At 39.9% G+C, this 15,240-nt stretch overlaps 1 protein-coding gene across 2 annotated transcripts in view; it reads right to left on the bottom strand.

The window, feature by feature from the left end:
* NELL2 (neural EGFL like 2) overlaps positions 1 to 15,240 on the bottom strand; it is a 241,650-nt gene that overhangs the window by 12,980 nt on the left and 213,430 nt on the right. For both annotated transcript variants that reach the window (XM_030548910.1, XM_030548911.1), the window contains exon 16: positions 6,231 to 6,371. In XM_030548910.1, coding sequence (XP_030404770.1) covers positions 6,231 to 6,371 — 141 coding nt within the window. The remainder of the gene's footprint in view (positions 1 to 6,230; positions 6,372 to 15,240) is intronic.

The raw sequence follows: 15,240 nt of genomic DNA, 5'->3' as shown, positions 1-15,240 counted from the left end.
CTGTGAAAACATGCCGTGTAATGCTTTTAGACCACATTCAATTAACAAAAATGGCCTTGCTACAGCCAGTATAAATGATTCTCAGCCATTAAAGCCTTCAGCTGAAAATTAATTTGCAACCACCAGAAAAGGGAGAAATAACTCACAAGTTCACACAATGTCTTTGAAAACCCCCTTCTCTGTTTTAAAAGAAAAAAATGTTATCATTTGAAATTTTCTATATCATTTTCTAAGTGAAAGTTGTTGAGCTATTTAGCAAGAATAAGGCAACCACAACTTCTAAACAAGAGGCACAAGAACAGAGATAATACTAAGTCCCAGAAAGACCATTAGTCTATGGAAACCTGCATCCATGAGAAGTAAAAGGGTACTTAACAAGCATAGCAACAGACAATTGAATTTGCTTCCAAACTCCTTTGCTAGCTCTGCCTAGTGCTTTTGAGTCATCTACTGAAAAGTTAACATGAAAGGTGAAGTCTGACCTGTAGTTTCATTCAGTAATAAGGGATCACATGATTTATCTAAGGTACCAACAGAGCGTATTAGTTATTCGAGTTACAGAGGCATCCATGATCTTTGTGTCTAATATAAGAACAAAATGAACTCAATGGGGATTAAGCTGAACAACTTTGACACAATATTACATTTCAAAGATTTCTGAGTACTTTAGAGACATTTCATTAATGCATACACACACATCTTTCGCAAAGACAAACTAACGGCATACACTGCCTTGCACTTCAATGATTTTATTTAGCTTTTCGAGCTGTCTGTCTCCTCCTATAGCTAGAGGGAAAATCCCACCGATTTCTCTCAGCTTAGATTCTGAAAGAGCATATGGTAAATAGCACTACTCAATATAAATAAATTTTGGAATGTATCTGAAAAATCAAAGGCCACATCTTTGGCTGTGCAAATCTGGGTAGCTCCACTGACTTCAATCATAAATCAAAACTTTATGACAATCTGGCCGTATGTTTTTAATTACAGATTGCACTAAAATGTGATATTTGCACTATTTACTGGAGAGCAGGACAATAAAAAAAATCAGTATACTTGTGTATCTTTTACAATCAATCTCAAAGCCTCATACAATACTCAACTACTTTTGGCTTCAAAGATGGAAAGGGAACCTTCTCCAGATCAGTCTTAAACCCAACTCTTAAAGCAAAACAGCTCAATTAAAACTCCAGCTCAATGTGCAGCTACTGTCAAAAAAGTAACATGATGTTAGGATGTGTGAGAAATAAGATGGAGAATAACATGGAAAGTTATATAAGGCCATTATCTGAATCAATGGTGTGGCTTCACCTATAGTGGTAACCCCATCTCAAGAAGGATACTGAAGAATTAAAGGGGGTTCAGACAAGGGTGACGAAAATGATTAGGGGCCTGGAAAAACTCTCATATGAAGAGAGATTGAAAAGACTAGAATTGTTTATCTTACAAAGGAGACAAATAAGAGGAGATGATAAAAGTATATCAAATAATGAATGGCCTAGAGAAGTTAGATCAGGGGGTTCCACTCTCCCAATCTCATGACACAAGACTAAGGGGATGTGCAATGAAATTGAAAGGTGACAAATTCAAAACTGATAAAAGGAAATACTTCTTCAGAGAACACATAAATAGTGGAACTGGTTGCCACAGAATGTTGTTGAGGCTACAAACTTAGCAAGATCCAATATGCGATTGAACATTTATACGGATAGCAAGAATATCTGGAGTTGCAATAGTTAATGCTAACAGAATTTGGAAGAGAGATTAAATTTCATGCTTCAGAGTGTATGTAGACTAGTGTCTAACTATTAGGGCTAGGAGGACAATTAATGTGGGAGATAGATTATTCCACCCACTGCTTAAAGCAAGATTCCTTTATCTCCCTTTGAAGTATCTTGTACTGGTTACTGTCAGCAACAGGATACTGGATAAACTGGACCATGGATGTAACTCAGTATGACAACCCCTATGTTCCTAAGTGAGCAAAACACCACACATTCTGAACCTATTATAAAAAAGAAATTGCTGAACCCAATGTGAACCAAAACTGGTATTTTGGCATTATCTAACTACTCTGTAAACCAATTTCCAGTCTCCTGCAACACTGGCTACCACTATAAGGAAAAAAACCATTTAAATGTTTAATATTTTAAACAAAATGATTAATTTCTAACACTGGAATTCTCTTTATTATTGTTAAGCCATTTTTATGGAGGGACTTTTTCTTGTTTAAAATGCTCTCACACACAGGGCTCCCACACTGCCAGTATCACAAATAAGTAATGTCACTTCTCAAGCAAGTTGGTGACTACCTTCATTCAACTCAAAAGTACCACATTTAATGAGAAATTTGGGGTGAAATTGCTATGAGTGTAAATGAGAATATCTCCATTAGAGCAAGTAGAACTGTGCCTGTTTACACCAGGTCTGAATTTAGCTCTTCATATTCAGGCACATTGCACAACTTATTCATTGGGGTGGAATGTTCCAAAGGTTTCAATGATAGTTAACTCTGCTTCCACAGAAGTCAGTGGGAGCTTTACCACTGACATTCCGACTTCAATGGGAGCAGAGTCTGGCCACCACTGAGCGTTTCTGACATTCCTACCCTTCTACTTCTGAACTTTCAGCTTGCTGACCTCAGAAAAACGAATACTCTGCACAAGACAGATTAAATATCCTCAGCCCAAATCAGTGGGCATCCATATTGTGATTCTAATCCACTATGAAACAGCAACATTCTCAAAATGCAAAGAGAGAAACACAAACTTGCATACATGAAATTCATATCTGCATTATTCATCAGCATCAAGCTTCATTCTTTATCTGCAAAGTGCTTAAGCACAAATCATACTTCCCTGGCAAAAGCTTACTTCAGCGTTTTGATTTTGGACTTGCAACAAACCACCATAAACCATGAATTACGTTGCTGACATTTTGTTTATGGCCATAACTGGGGCACCAAATGCCATAAACTACTGACGCTGCTGGGGACTGAACTCGGGAGCTGCTACTGCTGAACACAATGAATAGGGGGAAAGTAGTCCAGGCTGCAAATTTCCAGCTATCTCAGATCTAGGTGTTATATCACTATTATCACTCCCATGTCATCTTCCAAAAATACATAAACACACTGCAGCCAGCTTACAACACAGTGCTTAGGAAGCTAGCAGTTTGAATGGTATAGATAGGGATGTGTGAGCCTCAAAAGATTTGGAGGATTGTGTTGGATAAATCGTGCAAAATATGAATAGCTACCCAGAACTTAACTGAGGGCCAAATTTTGCTTACTTAACCCATGTGAGATGTTCGATAAGATGTACATATTAAGGTCTTCCTTCTCCTTCCTCCTATCCCGCACCTCCCAACCCAATCACATCACAAGACCATAACACTGCCTGATTCCCTCCCCCCGCTGCTCCTAGAGGCCTCCTGTCTTTCTAGTTCATTGAGAAAGGAATCAAGGCTGGAACACCCTTTCTTTTGGGCTCTGGCTGGTTCCTTTATACAAATTTTGTAAATTCCAGGCCTTGCCCAGGTCAGAGATACCTTCAAACACACTGGTCCCTTGATACAGCAGAGAGCTCCTAAATTAGAAACTTGGGAAGATGGGAGCCAATCCAGCAGAGATTGCCAGATGTGCTGAAATCCAAAGATATTTCAGTAACAAGGGAAGTTCTTAACCAAATGTTTCTGGACAAAAATGGCCTTTACAAGATCCTTTCTTGTAAAGGAACATCAGTCGACTTACACGAGAGATGAATTTGCCCCAAACTGCTCAGACATGGGCAAAACCACAAAATGAATGGTTTTGTTTATGTTCAAATAAATGTGGATGCTTATCTGGACTGACAAAAACCCTTTGGGTTTAAGAGTTAGTCTAGAAACCTTGTACTTTTGTGACATTTCTCTTGCTTTCTTTTTCTGCACAGGTCAGGCATAGTATTCTTTTGCTGCATTTGGGATCTTCCACTCCTGGTCCTGACATAAACCCGCAAAGTGAAGAGGCATCAGAAGTGAGGAAAAATTTTAAAAAATAAAAATTTTATAAACCTTTTTGAACTTCAGAAAAGCTTTGGTTCAGTTAGAGTTCTGGTTGGAGGTTTACCTTGGTTCTTAGTTTATCTGAGCAAGTTTGTCTAACTAATACCGGCCCCAAGATGTTCAACTTTTTATATTCAATAAATTAGGCTGCGTCATAGCATCACACTTTGTTCTGACTTTATGTCCTATCTGAGGCACAATGCCATAGCTTCAGTCCAACAAAAAATAATGCAGTGTGATATCAACACTGTTGCCTTGTTCCCTTGAGCTGTTACATATTCTAAAGTTTAGAGTGGCAAACAGTCAATCTGACAGTGTTCCACATATTTTCCTAATACTTGTAAATTAATTCTAATCACTTGTCCCTTTCTGTATGTATTTACTGAAGAGCTGTTGATGCCTTGTAGAAAACCCTAAAAAGATTTCTATTTAGCAGCAATTCTGTATTCCTTTTTCCTTGGCGTCTCACTTTTATAGAACGGGATCATTGTTTAAATGCTCATCTTTAGTGATAGACTCTGCAAAAAATTTAGTACATCTAAGTTTTAAATTGGCTGAACAGCCAAATGTCTAGCAGACATCACCAAATCACAATGTTAAAGCAAGAAGTCAAATCCAGTATGACAGTCACAGATAAAGCCTTGTGTTGGATGATTACCAACTAAATATTTTCATGGAAAGTTAGCGCATCACTTGCGCATAGACAGATTTTTCCAAAACTATTTGTCATGTTCTAAAATCTGTCTGACCAGTATTGAAATTTAGCCAGTTCTTGATGGAGAAGCCCAGCTTTACAAAGTCAGTAACTTGTCTAAACAGCCAGGTAGCTAATCCACCTGGGAGTATGGCTTTCAAATGTGGTAAAAATGCTCAGAAGAAGTGGTGAGAGGGATACTTAAAAGGTCACCCTTGCTCTTGGTGGAGCGCATTCTTTGAGTCTGCATCACTGAAATTAATTCCATTCCTTCCCTTTGGGATCGACACTGCTTGCAGATCTGAGCTTAAACAAAGCTGAGCAGCTCACGCTGTAGGAGGATTCGGAGTTTATAATTACCAAATATGAAGGAATATGCACAATTTTGGTCTAAACAAACCAGAACAGAACACGCAGCCTTGTTTGTCTTAAAATAGCCTTCAGAGTAGAGGCTCATAAATGCTTAAAGACTAAGTGCTTCATACTAGGGCAGCTGCATCTTTAAATAACTGTATACCCACTAACTTGCTGTTCCCATTTGCTAGAGCCTCTGGAATGATTCTACACAGCACCAACCCGCCCCTCCCACCCTCTATCTCCAGTGTTTCCATGCTTCTAATGTTATTCCTCAAGCTGCCACTTTCTAAAGGCAGTAATTCTATGAGCAGTAAAAGCAACATCATAGTCCCCTGGGGGTGAGCAGTGGCTTATTAGACCCCCTGAATAATTCTTTGCAATAGGACAAGTTTCTTAGAGAGGAATATTTTAGTGTACAAAGTAATTGGAGAGGAGGAACTGGCCGGATAAGCTTCATTTCTGCATGTAAAAAAATGTTTCCTCCATCTACTTCACCCCCTCCGTGATGTCATTGGTGAGAGAATGTGGTGATCTTTACAGCCTACTAGTGTATACAGGGGTCATCTGTTTAGTAGCATTTCATTCTGGAAAATCTCTCCCTAACCACTGGACTATCCTTCCTCTCTTCCTCCCCTTTACAGCCAGTTAGTGAAGAAAGCCAGTTCACAGAGGGGCTGGAGCCATCTCCTTGCTCTCTTTGGGTTGGAGAGTAGGGAGAGAGAAGATCCTGGCTTCCCAGGAGCAGGGACTGCAATTCTGCCTGGCTTATACTGGCTGGGCAAAGGGGATGGGAGAAAGGCTGCACACAATCTGGCCCTGGTTATTACTGCACACAAGCAGGTATGAGGCCAAAGAGATTCTGTTCCTGGCTCAGCCACAGACTTCATATGTGACCTTGGACTAGTTGCTGGATCTCCCTGTGCTCTTCAGTTCCCCATCTGTGCAACAGGGAAAATAATACTTCTTTTGTCCCATTTTCATTTGTCTTATCTATTCCCACTCTAAGGTCTTTGGGGACAGTGCCTAGCACAATGGATCCCCAATATCAGCTGGGGACTCTGTACATTACTGTATTATGAATGCTAATAACATGTGACCTATTAGACATTTATAGGCCCCTTTACTGGTTACTGACCTTCACATGATTCTCCACTTGGTGAAAACATCCCATTGTCATGGTAGCCGTCCCTGCACTCACAGTGGTACCAGCCAGGCAGGTTAATGCAGTTAGCACGGCTGTCACATTGAACAAAGCCATCTGAGCATTCATCAATATCTGTTCAGCAACCAAAAAAGAAAACAGGAAGTCACACAGCTGAATCCGCTACATTAGTCTGCTGACAATACAGTATCTGCTGCATTACTAAAATGGTTTTAATCAATATTATTGGACCCCCATAATGGTTAACAGTAAATTAAAGAAGAGATTGAATTTTTGAACCTCCTCCCATAAAAGCTGTAGAATAATAGCAAGGCCATACTAATGAATGCAAAGAATGATCTAGTAGCCTTCTCTATTGTTAAACGTTAATAATTAATTGAATCACAACAAATGGTAAGCATTTGTTATCTATCTGTGTAACAGAATAGTTATCTATGTAAACCTCCCAAAGCACTAAGAAAGAAAGGGGTCCCAATTCAAGGAATAAAAACTATATCTCCAACTATTAACCCCTTGATCTATCCAGACTGTCTGACATAACCAACATTATGTATTTCAGTAGCATATCAAGACAACAAATCCTTACTCTCACTTTCAGAGAATTAATGCTCTTCCAAAACATTGGACAAAACTACTGGCGCAATCTGGCTCCATTAAAGAGTACCTGTAGCTGGGGGGTAGGTGGGGATTTGATATTTTACTCTTGGTTCTTGATGTCCTTCCTTCCATTTTTTTCTTCCTCCAGAAAAGGACAGCATCTGTACTTGATTATATTCCCACTTACACCAGCTTTACATTATCCTCAGTGGAGATGCTCCTAATTTACAGCAGTTACTCCTGCTCTGAGTGTAAGTGAGAGCAGAATCAGCCTTCTATCACAAATAATTTGTTAAGAGTCCAAAAACATGCTGAGTTCTTACTGACACAGTCCAACTCATTTTTCTCTTCCTGATGTGGATCTCTTAAAAGATAGCCTTCCACTGACTAGACTTCTTCCAAAGATCCCACTCTTGAATGGATTTCTGGACACCTTAATTAGGTCCAGCGTACAGCAAGGCCTGTCCTACTGAATTCTAAAAGCTCGGTATGTGAACTGATGTTATAAACTAAGTGCATCATGCAGTGTTGATTTCCAGTACTTTACATTACATCCAGTAGGCAAAATTCTACCCTTCCATACCTCTGCAACCCCTTTCCCATTAAAGACTATTATAAAGCAGCACCATTCTCAGTGATGTGGCTAAATGATGTTAATGAGCTGGGCATAGTAGGACAGTGGAAACAAACAGGGATATAAAATATGACCTTCATTACCAAATCCAACATACGTTTCTGGAAATCTGGAAGGATTTACACCACATGTGGCACAAAGCTCTAGAAACCAGCAGAGTGAGTCTAAGGTTATAGCAACCCTGCTGAAGATAAGGGGCCTATACCAGGTCCAGTAAAGGCATGCTTGCCTCATATATATGTGACGGCCAGCATCTTGGCCAAAGCCAGAGACTAAACCAGGGACTTCCATTGAGAAAAGCATGAATCTCTCCAGCTGGAACTATAAAGCTAGATCCACATCCTCTTTGGCTCAGGCACAAAGGAAGACACATAACGCACACTGACTGGTGGGTTACACACTTCCTTTGTACATAGAGAGCTCATCTCAAGCATGCAAGTAACTCTTCAATTCAAATATCAGATACTCCCCCACATTTACGCTATGTCTGACCTGTGACTCTTGGCCAATGCTAGTGACTGAACTGGGGACCTCCAGTGCAAAAAATTTGAGTTATAGTTTGAGCTAGAGAGCAAGGATGTGAAGTGTGCAGCTGTAATGGACCCAGTACCCTCTGTGGCTTGGTCACCAAGGGGGACATGCAACACACTGAACAGTAGGTCACATACAGTGGGTTAAAATCCTGCCCTCAAACTCTGTTGACTCACATTAATGTGATCTGTTATTTCCATAGAGGACAGCTTACTATTGTTGAAGGAGCTAGCTACGAGATGTAATAAGTATCATCTCCCTGTAACATTAGTACATATCGTCACTCTACCCTCTTATGGAAACCTTCCTTCAAAAAGTAAAGTTAAAAATCAAAGTTTCCTCATCCCGACACACCACCACCACCACCACCACTTTGGAGGAGCTGAAGTAGCACAATATTTCAGGGACACCTGAGAACTTCATTGCATATTCCTCATTTAGCCAACCGCATTCATCCTTCTTGTTGCATTTTTTCTATTCATGCTGAGAGCAAATTGCTGTTGGGTGTTTTATTTACATATGAAATAGACTCAGATCTACTTTTGCATTAAGGGGTTGACATAGTTACTTTTTACAATTATATATATAGTCAAATTACCACCATATTGACTTTTAAATGGGTTATAATTAATCACAGAGTCTCTATTTCTTCTCATTAATAAATCTCTTCCCAATTATAGCATACACTCTGTCAAAACTCTCTAGTTTTTCTACTTTGGTGCTCACTAACAGCATCAAACTGTAGTGTAATGAGTCTCGTTCAAAAGTGCTTTTGCTTTTGTCTTAAAAGGAGGGTGGCCACCCTATGTATTAGGGACTTAGAAGGAAATATCCTCTGGTTCAAAAACCAGAACATTCAACTCTGAGCATATCCCAAGACAGTGGTTCTTAACCTTTTTCTTTAAGGCCTCCTTCCAACATGTTATAAAAATTCTATGGCCCATCTGTGCCACAATAACTGTTTCTCAGTAAATTAAAAGCTGAGGCCAACATTAGGGGGTAGGCAGTGGAGCAATTGCCCAGGGCCCCATACCACAGGAGCCCCCAAAATACTAAGTTGCTTGGGATTCAGCTTCAGCCCCGGGCAGCAGGGCTTGGGATTCAGTTTTCTGCCTGGGCCACAGCGAGTCTAAAGTTGGCCCTGCTTGCGGCCCCCAGGAGGCCCCGGACTCCAGGTTGAGAACTGCTGTCCTAAGACACTAATACAATAAGCCCTGCCATAGAACTAAAAAAAGACAATTCTTTACAACTTTCAGCTGTTCAGTTTGTCTAGCTCTCAACCAATACAAAACTTCTTTATAGTGAGGAGTCAGAAGACAGCAAAACTACAGGAGATTTCAAGAGATCAGAGAAAGATCAACGAGAATTCTGTTGTTTAGGTGAGAAAAAGCTGATTTGTAGTCTCTGCCTTATGCCACTGGTGTTCACTCAGATATTGGCAGATCATAAAAAAAAAGAAAAGAAAAGACTGAAACCTTGGAACTTCCCATTTCACTGGGGAATGTGCAGTTTGAGAGCCAGCTTGCTTGCCACTACATGATCTAAGGGCTTGTCCATATTTACCAGGGGATCAACGAGAGGGGATCGATGCATCAGCAGTTGATATAGCAGGTCTAGTGAAGACCCACTAAATCGACTGCAGATCGCTCTCCCATCAACTCCAGTACTCCTCCAGATCGAGAAAAGTAAGGAGAGACGACAGGAAAGCATCTCCTGTCTACATCGCGTAGTGTGAACCCCACAGCAAGTAGATCTAAGCCATATCAGCTTGAGTTACGCTATTGCGTAGCTTAGATTGACCTTTCCCTGTAGTGCAGACAAGATCTAAGTCATTGTGCTAAAGGCTGGGGATCATATGTTCAATACATGACAGCTTGTTGGGGTGGGCTGAAGGTGCAAACCCCACAGAATCAATGAAGTGGGTAGTCTAAAAGGTGGAGGGGATATAGAGTTGTTGTTCTGACTTGATGTAAATCTTTATAGGTGCTCTAAATAACATGCATGAAAATGACTTGATGGCACATTTCTTCCATTGAAAAGTCGAATTTACTTATTGGGGATGATGGGGAGGAAAGAGGGTTATTAAGGTCAAAGTAACACAGATGAATTAACAGAGGCCTGTGTTCCTCTCTTCAGAACAATTTATTTTTGGATCTGTATGCTTTCTAATTATGCATACAGCATTGCAGGCACGCATTTTATGCATCTTGATAAGCTCACTTACTGATTATTCAGGAAAAACAAGCCTTGAATGACATGTCAGTTTCGTAAATTGACAACCAAAGTAGCTATTCTGTATTTATTTGCAAACTAACTGACAAAACCTATATCACAAAAAATATTACTTGGGACGAAATGCTTTTACAGATGTCAATAAGCAACAAAATACATTCTTCCAGTTTCCTTATGGCTGAACACGAGATGTTGAGAGGAGTTATGTACGAAACCCTAACATGAAATGTACTGATAGAAGCACTCTGTTGGTCTTTAGGAGATGTCATATTCTTGACTGATTGTTTGCCTTCAAATCATTTCATTGTAACCAATGCCTGCATCAGTGTTGAACAATCCATTATCCTTTAAATGTTTTGCAGCAAACAAAAGACACCCCAAAGTTTCTCCCTACAGCTAACCTTCTATGGAAAAAAATTCCAATGTGTCTTCTGGTGGTTTTTTAAAACATAGATTTCTTTAAGTATGAAACCAGTTCCTAAGAAACTAAAAATTTTAAACATTAATGACAATAAGTCTCTCTGCAGCAGGACAAAATACAACCACCACAACTCTGCGAAACAAGTAGAAAATGTGGAAGGAAAGCATTCAGAAGAGTTGAACTGCTTATTTCACAGAAATTCTTCTTGACATTTGGATAAAACGATTTCTATTTTCAAATTGGCAAAAGATGGCTCAGGAAGGGCTGTGAAAGGATCTACAACTAACATGATTTTCTTAGCAAAGGAAAAGCAGCCAGAAGTAATTTTTCTCTCTCCCATAGTGAAATGTTCTCCAATGAATCATCTTGCAGCTGCTCACTGAGAAGTATGACTTGACAAAGGAAGAAGAACTGATTGAAAAGTTTTGCCTGGCCAGTGGCTATGGTAGATCAGTGGGCTTTGTGCAGCATTAACAGCTCTAATGAGCTCCTGTTTTATGCTGTACTGGATACACACACGAAAAATGAATGCTACTTACATAAGAAGGTTACCAAAATAGACATTATACTACTACTTTTATTTAAAAAAATCCCACTTACAAAGAATGGTATAATGCAATTAAGGGCTATGCTTGACATGTGCTTTGTTCAGAGGGGGTTGGTGACATCTGAAGGCAGGTAGACAAAATAGACAAGTAAAAGTGTTGCTCAGAACCAATTTATTTTAGCAGGAATGATCAAATTGTATCTTATTCTAACAAGGCAGACAAATTCCTCTTGTGTCTATGCTGAAGAGACTGTTGGTTTTGTTTTGAGGAGTTCCTTGTATAATCACTGAGAAATTTAAAATAATATTTAATTCCATGTCTATCACTTTGGTCAACAAAATGTTTGGATGGTGGCATGCAAAATCATGGAGTGAGGGGCTGGCTTAAAGAGAAAAATCTACAACCCAACGTGTGGGAGATAGGGTTGCCAGTTTTGGTTGGCTGTTTTCCTGGAGATTTTACCACATGACGTAATCTTTAATTAAAGATTAATCTTCAATTCCTGGACACTCCAGGCCAATCCCAGATGGTTGGCAACCCTAGTGGGAGAAGACAGCATTTAGAATATACAACATATAGGACACACACCCTTTGGCTATGTGGGCCTATGGCTGAAATCCTGGCCCCATTGAAATCAATGGCAAAACTCCCATTGACTTACATGGAGCTGGGATTTCACCCTATATTTTTTTCCTTTGTCAGATACATAGCACAACATGTACCAAATCCTCCATCCTGTCAGGCTTTATGTGTGGAATTATGTGGCAGCTGGTGAAAGCAATCTTCATCCTCAGGCTAGGAGCAACCACAAAGCCCACAGCTGCTACTGTAGTCCAAGGCTGCAGCAGCCCCTGCTCCTGCTGCAGTCCAGCTCAATGGGCAGGGGTGCTGGAGCTATTTGTATAGTGAGGGTGCTGAGAGCCATTGAACTAAACTGTAAACCCTGTATATAATGGAAGCCTCTTCAAGCCAGGGGCTGCGGTAGCACCCCCAGCACCTCTAGTTCCAGCATCTATGTCAGTGGGATCTGCACAGTGACACATCTGCCACTGAAATTCCTGCTCTTCTGAAAGCCATCACTCCTCTGCCTCCAGGACATGGAGCTCCAGTGCAGCTGGATTCAGCAAAATGTGTGTGGGGGGGTGAAGCCTCTGCCCGTGCTTCCTAACTACTCAGCCCCCATGAAGCAGTACCACATTGGCTCTATTGTCACAAAATGTGGCAATTTGCACCCAAACACTATTTTGTTTAAAAAATCCAAATGAAACCTACCTGTGTTTTTAAAAACTAAAATGAGCCAAACAATTCATTTCTGCACTTCCTTAAATTAGTTGGATGAAAAAATGCTTCCAAGTCTTGCAAACTGAAGCTATTCTAATAAAATACACAGGTAGCTACTATGCCTGGCATTTTGGAATTATGTACCACATACATCTAACTTCCTTAACCATAAAAAAACCCCTTGCATCTTCTAAATCATCTATATTTATGCTTCATAAGCACTTGTTTCCTGAACTGTGGCGATAGCCTGCTGTAACTCTTCTCTACTGTATCCCTTGCTTTTGAGAAGACTAAGAAAACTCTGCTTCCTGGAGAGCTGGAATGTAATAGACTATGTTGATAACTGATCAAATCTAAGTAAAATACAATCCTTTGCAAATTATCGATTAGTACCGCATACAATTGCTGCAGTAAAGGAAATGGAGTAGCTGGGAGCCTGATGAATATCATTAGAGAATGTCCCTATATAACAGCCTTTGAAGACTCACAGTGGAATCAAATTGCCTTTTTAAAGGCAGGTTAATTCTTTCATTCAACTATAATCCTCTTGTCTGGTCAATCTATGCTCAACACAGGATGTGGGCAGAGGAGAGCAAAGATGGATTTACACCATCTTTGCATTCCTCTTACTTCAATGGTTGCTGGATCAGGCCCCTATTTAGTGGAGTTATTCATATTTAACATTAAGCACAAATTCTGCTCTCAGGGACACACACAGACATCAACGGGGTTATACAGGTGTAACAGAGCAGAATTCAGCCCTAAAATTCTTCCATTTGTAAACAACAAGGTCTGGCAATGCTTTTCCCTGAAGGAGAAAATATCTCAGATATCTGCAGGATATTTCAACTTAATTTTTTTTCATTCTCTACATTTTTCCAGGGAAGGAGAGCACAATAACCTACATTCTTAGGCTGTCAGTGGACACTGCCAATTAGCAGAAACACAGTAACCAGTCCACTGGTAGCTGGACAGACACTACTAAATGTTTCACACGAGCTGATGAACAGCCAATAGGTGCTAAAAACTTTTAGTCACTATTGACCTCGGCTAAATATGAAATAGCAACTCAGAGGTGAAAGTCTTTCCACCCCAATGCTAACTCCCAGAGCCACATAGTCCCCAGTCACTAACATACAGTACTGTAAATGAGGTTCATCTGGTGAAGACACTGAAAAGGGAAATCATTTCAAAACAGATCACTGCAGAATAAGGAGATACAGCAACTCTAGAGATATTTTAAAATAGTAGAAGGTGAATTGAAATGGTTGTTACCTTCCAGTGTCCTTTGGCTCACCCAAATACTAACATGCCCATAGATACATCAATCCACTTAAAAAGGTGGCTTTTCTGCAGAGGAAGCAAAGGACGGTGAGGGTGCTCACAGCAGATAGCAAGTTCTACATGGAAAACACAATACCCATCTTAGGCTTGTTTGACAACTTGTTTGGCTCATCAAGACTCAGAAAACACTAAGTGCAATAAGGAAAGGACTTTGTCCCATGCAGTGTTCAATGCACTTGAAATCCATTGAATAATATACCTGCTGTATTAACTCAATCTTTTAGAGTACCTGGGGAAATGTTTCATTTTCTCTGCAGCAAGTTCTAATTCCCCATCTTTTATATTTAAAAATAGAAAATTGTTTTTGCTGTTTTCATGTGACAACAGAGTTCTAATACTTGAAGAGACCCTGCTGTTCAACTGGACCTATGATGTGAGATCTGTCTTGGATCTCTGGCCCCAGTGGGAAACTAAACAGCCTGAAACTAGTTTGATATACAGCAGCTATCTCTTTTAAAACATGGTATCAGCCTTCAGGATTTCCATCCTGTTAAACCACTGCTACATATTGTTAGAATATAAACATCATACAGAGGGGTGAAAAACAGAAGACTACAGAGTTGAGGTAGCTGAACTAAGTCAGGAAGATTTCAGTTTTAGAAGAAAACCAAAGTTATTCTGAATGCCTTTCAAATTTGTTTTATAAAAGTCAATCAGCTCTTTTCTTCTAATGCTGCTGCTTGTACCCAAAATAACTTCCCTTCTTAGTTATTAAAAATTCGACAGTCTGTTTTCTTCTGGAATCTTATACTGTCTATCCAGTTTGCTACGAATGTTAAAAGATTTGACATCACATTCTGAGTATGATCAGAATTTCATTCACCGCATGGGATCTCAAATCAAAGGTTCCACTGAACCACAGGATTTTCTTGAGTATTACTATATGTGGACTTCCACAGTGCACTGAAAGTTTCTTTATTTTCTTTTTAAATATAAAGGATCAGATTATGGCTGCCCTGTGGTATACAGAAGAAGAGAAAAAAGAGTTATGCATTCTCGCCTTGCCCCATAGCTCAGCACAACCCCCTGAACACTCTTCAGTATAGCATGACAGGTACTAGCCCAGTAAAAGAAGAGTTGAAAGAAAGGACTGAAAGTAGTGCTATGGCCCCTCCCCTGTACCACACTGGGGAACTGGGCCAGTGCTGGAGGAAGTGCACCTTCAACTCCTTGAAAGAGTGGTGAAATTGCTGCTTATGTGTATCCTCTCAAGAGCTCCAGTAAAAATTCTGGTTGAGTCATCTTAAAGCCATAATCTAGCCCAAGGAGTAGGAAATTAGTTAGAGAAAAGAATACAAATGTAATTTTCAAATCTACTTCAACAGGCTGAATTAATACTGTAGGTTTGTTCTTCACCATAAATTTCCTACTGTCATGTTGCATGAAAGAATAAAC

Source organism: Gopherus evgoodei, chromosome 1 (assembly GCF_007399415.2).
Source record: "Gopherus evgoodei ecotype Sinaloan lineage chromosome 1, rGopEvg1_v1.p, whole genome shotgun sequence".
Lineage (NCBI taxonomy): Eukaryota > Metazoa > Chordata > Testudines > Testudinidae > Gopherus > Gopherus evgoodei.
Note: the sequence above shows the minus strand (reverse complement) of the source record. Positions and strands in the feature narration are given on the sequence as shown.